The sequence below is a fragment of the Salminus brasiliensis genome, chromosome 2 (genome assembly GCF_030463535.1).
Source record: "Salminus brasiliensis chromosome 2, fSalBra1.hap2, whole genome shotgun sequence".
NCBI lineage: Eukaryota > Metazoa > Chordata > Actinopteri > Characiformes > Bryconidae > Salminus > Salminus brasiliensis.
The window spans coordinates 1191022-1201787 of NC_132879.1; the positions used below are offsets into that span (position 1 = coordinate 1191022).

Here is a 10766-nt window from a genome sequence, read left to right on the forward strand (position 1 = left end):
GTTAATTTGCGAGAGAGTTCCTGTAGTACTTTAGTTACGAGACTGGTTCCACCTAATTCCGAAATTCCAAAATCCATAGCTAATATGGACTTACTTTACTTACGAGGTTTTGGAGAGAGTTTATGTAGTACTTTAGTTACGAGAGTTCATTAACGAACATTCTTAAGACAAATTACTTCAGGAGGCTCATCCCAGATGTCAGTTAAAACGTCTTGTAGGTGGTGGAAGCTGTACGCTGTAGGAAGCTGTGCTTTAGGAATAACAAACAGGTCACGTTAGTCGTTAATTGAACTGGTTAATGAAGTACTTAGCATCTACGAAGCTTTTGGGGAAATTCATCCCAGTTCAGAGGTCTGTTAAAACGTCTTGTGGGTGGTGGAAGCTGGAAGTTTTGGAAGTTGTAAAAGTTTGAGATCTTCTGCTTTTTTTTAACATTCCTCATTTCCTTCTGTAGACCCGTACGTGAAGATTCACCTGATGCAGAACGGAAAGCGCCTGAAGAAGAAAAAGACGACAATCAAAAAGAACACCCTCAACCCGTACTACAACGAGTCCTTCAGCTTCGAAGTGCCGTTTGAACAAATCCAGGTAAACACAGCACAGCGCTTCAGTTTGTTTCCAGCCATGCGCTTAAACGAGTTCCACACTCCGACACGCTGAATCTCATCTCGGCCTGCGGGGGGCTTTCTTAAAAAAGTGGCAAAGGGTGGTAATTTTAAGAAAAGTGGATGTGCTGCGAAAAAAGAGCAAATTGCTCCAAATTTATTCTGCGTTTCATGGTTCAGAAGGTTCTCTCTGCGGGTTCTGCCTTTCACTCCAGCGCTCGACTGCTAATCAGAATCCCCAACCTCAGCTCATTAAACGGAGCCGAGTGTCTTTGAAAAGCCCAGATAATCGCCGGCCCTGGTGAACTTCCTCTGCATGTGACCGTACGGCAAATTGGTTCTTTGGTCAGTTTGTTGTTTTTTTTGTCAGAATTCAGTTCTAGCGGGTCACAGCGGGTCAGAGCCGTAGAGTTTAGTGCTTTTCTCTAGTTTAACTCATCCTACCAAAGAAAATTAGGCCTTATTCTAAACCTGGGCCACATCTGCCATTTTCAAGTGGACCACCTACCACATGGGATGATGGCCTAGAGGTAGGCCAGATGTGTTGGTGGTTGAGTGGTGGGTCAGTTCGGACAGTGTTGGTTTAAAGGTGGATGAGATGCTGCCCACTCACATCTGTAACAGATAGATGTAGCATTAAATACTGCACTTCAGTAATTGCAATAATAATAATAATAATAATAATAATAATAATTATTATTATTATTAGCATCATTACTTTTAAATAAAATATTTTTATTTACAGTTAATAAGCTGAATAGTACAGTTTATGTACGGATATGGATTCTATAAACTACACCTGACCCATTTCACATCATTCCAGAATCTGGTAAATGCCAGATGTTCAGGCTGGCTATCCCGAAAGCATCTTAGCACAAATATGAGTTAAATGGTAGAGCGAGCATTACCCTGAACTATCTCTCTCTCTCTCTCTCTCTCTCTCTCTCTCTCTCTCTCTCTCTTTCCCCTCCACAGAAAGTTCAAATTGTTATAACTGTTCTGGACTATGACAAGATCGGCAAGAACGATGCCATCGGGAAAGTGTTCGTGGGGCTGAACAGCACAGGAACGGAGCTTCGCCACTGGTCAGACATGCTGGCCAACCCGCGGAGACCCATCGCCCAGTGGCACGTCCTCAAGCCGGAGGAGGAAGTGGACGCCCAGTTGGCCACTAAGAAATAGAGATTTCCCAACCCAAATTCCTGCCTACATAGTGCTCTAACCCAGTGTGTACATACCTCAGTGATGATCTGGATCCTTCTCGCCCTCTAAATCTCCTGTCTGACAAAAAAAAAAAAAAAACGCCTTCTTTTATAATAGTTATCGGTATTTTGATTGCCCTCCCCCCTCAGTATACACACACACACACACACATATATACACACACACTTACATGTACACATACACTCACCTATAAGAGTTGTGTTTCTGTGTGCGTTTCTATATGTCCCTTCCTCTCCTCCGTTCGTTCTGACCATCATCCATTCATGACCTTTAAACCCCCTGACCAAAACGCCCCCTTCTTTTAAGCAATATGATCTCGTGTAGATAGCGCATGAATGGAAAAAGTGTACCACAAGGTGTATATATCAGTATGCAGACGAAATGATTTCTAGTTTCTGTGTTTGTATGTTGTTACCCGTTTCCTAATCCGTGTATATGTTGATGTTTTTAATAAGATGTTCTATTTTAAATTATGTAAATGCAGATATAGGAGAGCCAATATTATATATATATATATATATATATATATATATATATATATATATATATATATATATATGACAGGATTTAAGAATTCTAACTTATTGCATTCCAGTGAAATATATATATATAAATATATATCTATGAATATATATATATACACGCATATATATATATAAGGAATTCCAACCTGCAAGATGCGAATTGAGGGGTACTCACATTTCAAAGGACAGTTTTAGGCTTCATGTTTACTTGAAGAACCATTACAAAAAAAAATAGATGTAAAAAAAAATACACACAAAAAAATCTCATATGAAAATTGAATTTATTGCAATATGTTGCTATATATATAATCCACAATATAAACTACATATATAAACTAAATATATAGCGAAATATTTAGCAACATATATTCTGTATATTCTACATGTAGAATATGCGGTGGAAAATATATTTGTTTTGCATTTTACATATGTGTTAAAATGAATATATTGGCAAATATATACATATATATATATATATATATATATATATATATATATATATATATATATATATATATATATATATATAAATTTGCAATATGTTGGCAGTGTGTCAACATACATTCCCAATGTAAACCCAACATATGTGGTGTATATATATATATATATATATATATATATATATATATATATATATACACAACTCAATGTATATATTCCACAGGACAAACGCAATACATATAAAATATTAAGTAAAATATATTTCAATTTAATTTATATTGGAAAACTAATTATATATATATATATTCCACAATTTTAAAGGGAATATATAGCAACATATTTCCTATACATTTCATTTTCGTACGGGTTAACAGAGGCCATTAACTACTATGGTTCCGTGGGATAAATATGCAGCTGGAAATTATACAAGCACATGATTTCTTAAAGACTTTTTGTACTAATTTCTGAAGCTGAGGACCTATGCTTGGACCACGACATTCAGAGGAGTTTTTACTTGATGCAAACCAATCAGCCTTTCTTTCTTTTCTGCTCTTCTCACCCCGGCGGACCCTCCCAGGCGTCCGTCAGCCCTTGGCGAACTGGTCCTTGGTTTCCCCCTCTTTATTCCTTCCTCAGATATTTGATTTGAATGTCTTTCACTCCCCTCTGGAACCCGACAGCGTGTAAAGGAGACAAGCTGTAGCCATTGTATCCTGAAGCTTGATTAACAGCTTGACCTTTTGACCTTTCGTTGACCGCTTCCTTCCGACAGCCTTGTAGTTGGACTTCTTTAGTTCCGAATCTGAAGCGACTCTAGCTTTACGACCAGTATATTGTTTTATGTTTCTTAGATGAAGTCGGTGTTGGAGTATTTTTGGTAACTGCATGATTTTTTTAATAACCTTTGCTAAAGGCTTTTGGGTGTCGGCGAATTTTACTCACACCAGGGGGTGTGTGTCCGTTTCAGAAAACCCCCTTTGCCTTCAAGTCGGAACGGGAAAATCGAAAAAAAAAAAAAAAAAGTTCTGAAGTTATGCGATGGTCAGCAGTTCGAGTATAACTTCGATGCTGGTCTGTTATCCAGGCGGGTCAGTATGTGATACTGCACCTGAAGGAAGAAGGACAAGCTTTTAAACACTGCCATTTTTTTCAGGGAGGTAAAGAAATGTATAACGAATCTCTCCTCATGCACACTTCACTTAGACAGTGGCTGTAGCTTTTGGTTCATTGAGAACACAAATGTCCTTTGGCCACGATGGTGCCCTAAAATAGCAGCCTTCGCTTTCCGTTGCCTTCTTGCAGTGACAATAGTGTTAGCCATGCTTCTACTGCCAGTCTTTTTTCGCCGTGGCTACTGTTTTGCACTGTACTTTCGGAAAACAACAATGGCTATCTGAAAAAAAAAAAAAACACCAAAAAAACAGAAACATCCTTTCTGGAGCACGACTTCGTTCTATGGCTACGTTCACATTACAGGCGTCATTACCGCTCGGTTTATGTTCAGGTTTGAAGAGATGATTGACAGCCACCCAGACAGCAAGTATATTTTGGCCTGCTGGCTTCATAAAGTCTTTTGCCACGGTTGACCACCCAGGTAATTGTCATGCGTACATTAGTACACTAGGTAATTTTCTCAAATAGATCTTAGAGACTAAGAGACTTTTATTTTGAAAAAAATGAACACAGGGTAAATATTACAATTTATAAATATTTCAATACAGTTAAAAAAGAGAAAAATAATAATGTTATTCCCCCCTTAGACCACCCAGGTAATTGTCATGCCTACAGAAGTACACTAGGTAATTATAATAATTCTCAAATAAATCTTACACACAGAGAGACTTTTATTTTGAAAAAAATTAACACAGCAAATATTACAAAATTAGACCACCTAGATAACTGTCATGAGCACACAATCTAACTAGTTCATTTTCTCAAACAGATTTTAAACACAGACTTTTATTTTGGAAAATGAACAGGGCAAATATCACAAACGATTGAGAGAAAAATAATAATTATTAAATTATTTAATTAAAATTGTGTCTGAAACTATGAAATTATTTACTAGACTAATTTTTAAAGGATAATAAAAGTTACGTTTTATCTACTACGCTGCTTTACCACCGGCCGGTCTGAGCAAACGCCGGTGGACCACCTGCTTTGCCGTTAGTGGGTTAACAGTGGTCCGCTATCCTGTTACTATCAGAAAAGGGAACGGTCAAATTTATAAAAGGTTCCAGGAAGGTTAGGCTGTAATGTTCCTAAAATAATTTTCCAGCAATGTTCTGTAATTAAATGAAGATTAAAAAGTTTAAAAAGATTAAAAATAAGTAAAAATTAAAAACATTGATACACAACATTTAATAAATGTGGCATTAAATGTTTTCCCAATTAAAGAGCATTTATTACAATATAGAATTTTATATTTTTGTGAATCTCCACTGATAATAAAAATGTTTAAATTATGAACTTCTGCTACTTTATGAAATATGCCTACCAGACGTCACAATCCTATATTCAAATGTTGCCCAAACGTTACAAAAACATTTTAAAAATGTTTCAGAAATGTCCAGAAAACCTGACAGATCAAAGTTTTGCGAGCCAAACATCAAAAACACTCAAAACACTTTACTTACCAAACATTCTTAGCTGTGGAACCTCATCAACCACGCAAGCTAGCGTTAGCTAGCCATCGGTTACCAGTAACCTCTTCCAACTAACCTAGCTTAATTAAAATGTGCTTTTAATCGCTAACTAACTAATGTTAGCTCACCTTAGCCTGACAAAAGAGCGGTCTGCTAAGTGATTAGCAAAGTTTAATGACCTAAATGAGCTAGCTAGCATTAGCAAGCCAAGTTTTACCCCGTTGTTGTTTCCGTAAAAAACAAGCTCTTAAAAGTAACCTAAATACAAAACATGCCAATTTTAGCATAACTTACCCTACAGAAGAGCGGTCTGCTAAGTGGTTAGCATTGCCTGAAGGCAGTATGCAGACGATTTCAGTTGATTGCAAACATTTCAAACTAACATAAACACAGTTTTAGCGTAACTTACCTTTACCTGCCAGGTGGCTAAGTGTGGCTATCTGACAGTGCTAACATTAGACAGCTACGTGTGATCGTTTTATGATTGTCAGTGCAAGCTAAAGCTCCCTAAGCCTGTCCGATCACTAACTTCCACTCGTGCTGACTAGCAGCTGGCTAGTAGCTGACTCCAACAATCTAAGGGAGCTAGCATTAGCAAGCTAAGATGAGATCGTTTTGGTCTTCGTCCATCGCAGATGCTTCCCGTAAGCCTGCAATTCAGCAAAACTAGCGTAAACCCTCCTTTCTTTAACTAACTAAGTTAAAGTTAAGTTAGCTTAGTAGTCTAAAAGCAGAGCAGCTCGCTAGCTAAGTGTAGCTAGTGGTAGCTAGCCAGCTGTGGTCAGTTTGTGGTCAGCCTTTTCTGACCATTATAGATGCAGATGATTTCAGTAAATCTTAATCTCTTGGATGTAACGCTGCACTCCAGCATAATTTGAGCAATGTTAGCTTAGCTAACATTGTGTAGAGCTAGCTGTGTGTGCTCAGTTTATTGTTGTTGTTGTGTGTGTGTGTGTGTGTGTGTGTGTGTGTGTGTGTGTGTGTGTGTATGAGCTTGTAGATGATTTTAACCGGCTGATTTTAACTAATGCTAGCTTAGTAGAGTCAGTGTTTCAGTAACCGCTAGCGAGACAATCTCCTGTGATGCTAGCTTTGCAGGATCTTCTCCAGAGCGACGGACAGCAGAGCTTCACTGTCCACTCACTTATACCACCTAGAGTCCAGACTTCACCCAAGTCCTCTCAGAAGAGGTGGAGGGTCTTCGGTCTGGGTTTGAAGACAGCGAGCGTTGGACGCTGCTGTTCGGACACCCAGGAGAAGTTCGCTCCACCACTTCGGTGCAGGACAGTAAAAAGTCTGGACGCTCGTCTTCCGTGGATCGTAACGGATGACGGGTTGAGCCGAGCCGAGCCGTACTCAGAGCTCAGAGGCCTCTCGGTACTGATCTTGTGTTTGACCGTTACCGAGCTCTGGAGTGCAAAGATGGCAGTTAACGAGAAAAATACGTGCTTAGCGACAAAACGAGCAAGCTAGCTACATTACACTTGCCCTGTCGCGCAAAGTTCGTAAGCTGTATCTCCGCTCCACTGTAATGTGAACGTAGCCGTCCGTCCGTCCGTCCGTCCGCTCCAGAACGTCGGGTTAGAGGAAGGAGCTTTTATTAGCGCTATTAGCGAACGCGCCGCTGAGGTTGTGGGTTGTACGCGTGGTTTTAGCATCTCGAACCGTAGAGCAACCGTAAAAGTTAATGGTCTGCACAGGTGATAACATTAGTCCATAATGTCCTTTTAGTACGGGTCTGACAAGAGGACGAAGGAGAAGTTTCAGTCCATCCAGAACCATGAACCAACTCTTATATTGGAGGAACCTCTTGTGTACTAGACGCTAGACTAGCTTTCAGGAGGAGTTTCTAAATGTTTTTCAATGTTCTTGTGTAGGTGATAGCGCTGTTATATTTAAGGGTAAAAAAAAATAAAGAAGAAGAAGAAGAAGATGATGATGATGATGAAGAAGTTAACAAGCTATTCGTCATTCCATAGACGTGTCTGAGGACTGCTTCGTTTGTATCACTGTGACTGCCGTGTGTGCTTAGAAACGTAGAGTTTTAATCGGTAGCTAGCGACCAGTTTGTTCCGTAGTGATCGTCGTGCAGCCATTTACCCGACCCCCAGCGACATACCGAGACTGATAGAGTGGAGAGAGACAGAAAAAGAGAGCGAGAGAGAGAGCGTGAGAGAGAGTGTATAGCATCGATAGCATCGTCGGTTTCAAGTCTCAAATAAAGCGAGAAGATTTCGGTCTCACAGCGTTTCGTTTTGAGCACTGTGCAATAATTCTATGTTCATCACCATGGTGTTAAAGTGGGTGGAGCTGCCCTGAGAATCAAAATAATAACAATAATAACAATAACAGTCATAATAATCATAATAAAGGACAAAAAAAAAAAGTTATCCAGTTAGATGTATTCCTCTACCATGTTGTGGTTAGAACACAGCACATGTCTACAAACGTCTACAAACGTCTACAATCGTGTCTATATAAAAGGCTTCCTCCCGTTTTTCCATTTCTTTCATTTCTCACAGATCCAGATGTTCGATATTATGGGTTTAACGGTTTAACTCACCAAGTACCCACTTATTAAAGCCCGCCTCCCCTCCAAAAGATATTATTATTAATAAAAAATAATAACAAAAATATTAATAATAATAATAATAATAAAGGTGTATATATTTTTGTATTTCTCCGAAATATTCTTTACTCATTATTATGGAGGTCACCATGGATACTATATACGGAGAAGTGTGCGTTGCTATGGAAACCCCATCTGTTGCAGTATCGGTATGGATTGACGATTTGCGTGGTTGTCGTTTCTTTGATCATGCTCCGGTCATTGTTCTTTTGGGTGCCCTCTCCAGAATCATTTTTATATTTAATATGATGAAACTCAGAATGTACAGTACGGACCGTGCGTTTACGTTCCTAACTTTAATCGTGGGACCAAGTTATAGTCGGCACTTTTGTTTCAATGTCGCAATAAATAGTGATTCACCTTTTTTCCATCATATCGTACATGTATGGGTATGAATTTATGACCCCTCACAGCCCCCCCCCCTCCCCCCTTTCCAGTTGGGAAGAACCTATAACGCAGAACTCATCCCTTAAAATCTGAATATTAAACCTTAATAATAAACATATTAGTGATAACTACAGTAAGTAACCGCAGCGATAACTCCTACGTTAACCTCAGTACCAATCGTTTATACTATCAATCGATATAGCCTGTAGTCGTTTAGAGAACGCTCCTTTATACAGCGAAATATACTTAAACAAACAAATCTGAAAAAAAAGTAGAAAAGAGTAGAAGTGCAGGATTTTTTTGGTTTGGTTTTTGTAGAGTGACTCTAATGCAGCGCCGGGGTGTGGCCAGGAGTGTGTAGACGTAGGAGAAAACACACACACACACACAGAGTAAGAGACAGCATTGCTTTGCGCACTCCAGAGGTTTGTAAAGTAGCCTGAGAAAAAAGCCATTTCTAGCCTTGCAGAGCAATGTCGCCGTTTCCTGCAGCCTACCAAAGCACGCCATGCTGCTCGATTAAAGGAGCGCTCTGCGTTTTTCAACCCCTCCTCTACGTACAGTACCCGTAGGGTGCGGTTGATTCCCACAGACAGTCGTTTTCATATGGCTTTCTGAGCTCAGAAAACACATTAGTGATGCTAATCTCGCTTAGAATAGACGTCAATGGGCAGACGCTGAATGCGTTAATGCTACGTATGTTTGAGTAAAAGGTGCTTAGAAGTTCTCATTAAATTCTAATAATGCAAACGAAGTTCCAGCAGTTGTCCCAGGATACCTAGAATTTAGACCAATTCATTAGGCCCCACCTGATCACCATAGATACCAGCAAATGTTATAAAATGATATATAAATTGCTAGGAATGCTGACCATCACTGTCACTGTCCGAGTGTTTATATAGGGTTGATACTGGACTCACATTATAGACACTATACTTGATATATATATATATATGTGTATATATACACATACGTTTAGCCGCGAATTTCAGCAACTGCCCATTGACTTCAGTTCTAAGTTTGATGTCAGCAGGTTTTCAGCATGTTGAAATTGACGGCACAGCACAGGTGCAGCAGATAGAGGTTATGTGGAGAAACACTGTAGCGTTCCTTTAAAACTACACAACACACACACACACACACACACACACAGCCCCAACCCTGCTATTACACAAAAAGGGAAAAAAACAAACAACAACAAAAAGAGAAACATCCAATGACTCGCTCTGTGACAAAGAAATCCTCCAGTTCTCTCCAGCCACCGAACTGAAAGCCACACTTAACCTTTCGAGGAGAAGCTGTGTGTAGAATTAGAATCTGATGCTGTAGAAAGATCCCAGTTGCCTTTGTGTATAATCAACTGCCTGCTTGAGTATTTTTGTGCGTGGAAAAAAAAAACGACAACTTTTCTCTGTAATCTCGTAGAAATGTTCGGAGTGTTTCTTTCCTGCCATTAGGCCCCGCGGTGGCCGACGGTCATATTGCTGTGTATACCTTCATTTTTGACGAGGTGTTTTACAATTCCGTTTGACTTCGTGTAGTGATTCACTCTGTGAAGTTTCTGACTGTTGTTATATAACTTCATATACACAAACGTTCAATAAAATGTTTTATTTCCTGTTGATACAGAACATACGCCGGACTGGACTCTTGACTCTTGACTCTTGACTCGTGATTCTTCCCCGTATAACACGTAATAATGCCTGTTATTAATTCATCATGGTTGTGATGTCACAGCCATGGACATGTTTGCATCAGCCTGTTGGCCAGAAAGCATTTACATTTACATTTATAGCATTTAGCAGATGCTCTTATCCAGAGCGACTTACAAGGTTACTCGTATCACAGAGGAGGGCCAATGTAGTGTTAGGAGTCTTGCCCAGTAACTCTTATTGGTGTAGCGCAGCACCCAGTCACCCAGACCAGGAATCGAACCCTGGTCTCCCACATGCTGTGGTAGCTCACTGGCAGGTAGCGGTGGTGTTACCTAGCCTGTTATTAATTCATCATGGTTGTGATGTCACAGCCAAGCATCAGTCATGAACGTATTTACAGTAGTTACATGAAAAGAGCCTGTTATGGATATCACATGGACAGCGGACCATTATGAATTCATCGTGGTTGTGATGTCATACACATTGACATATTCACAGTAGCCCAATATCAAATTCATCATGGTTATGGTGTCATAGCCATGCATCAGTCATGAACATATTTACAGTAGTGCAGGTTACATGAAAAAAGAGCCTGTTATGAATATCTCATGGTTGTGATGTCATAGCCTTGCACCTGCAGCCTTGCCAGACTGCAG

General features: G+C 39.6%; 1 protein-coding gene across 1 annotated transcript in view; it reads left to right on the forward strand.

Annotated features, from left to right (window-relative positions):
* The window catches only part of syt1a (synaptotagmin Ia), a 140974-nt gene extending 130884 nt beyond the window's left edge, over positions 1-10090 (forward strand). Inside the window, exons 7-8 of the mRNA XM_072674066.1 lie at positions 455-588; positions 1581-10090. Coding sequence (XP_072530167.1) covers positions 455-588; positions 1581-1787 — 341 coding nt within the window. The 3' untranslated portion in view covers positions 1788-10090. The remainder of the gene's footprint in view (positions 1-454; positions 589-1580) is intronic.
* The last annotated feature ends 676 nt before the right edge of the window (positions 10091-10766 follow it).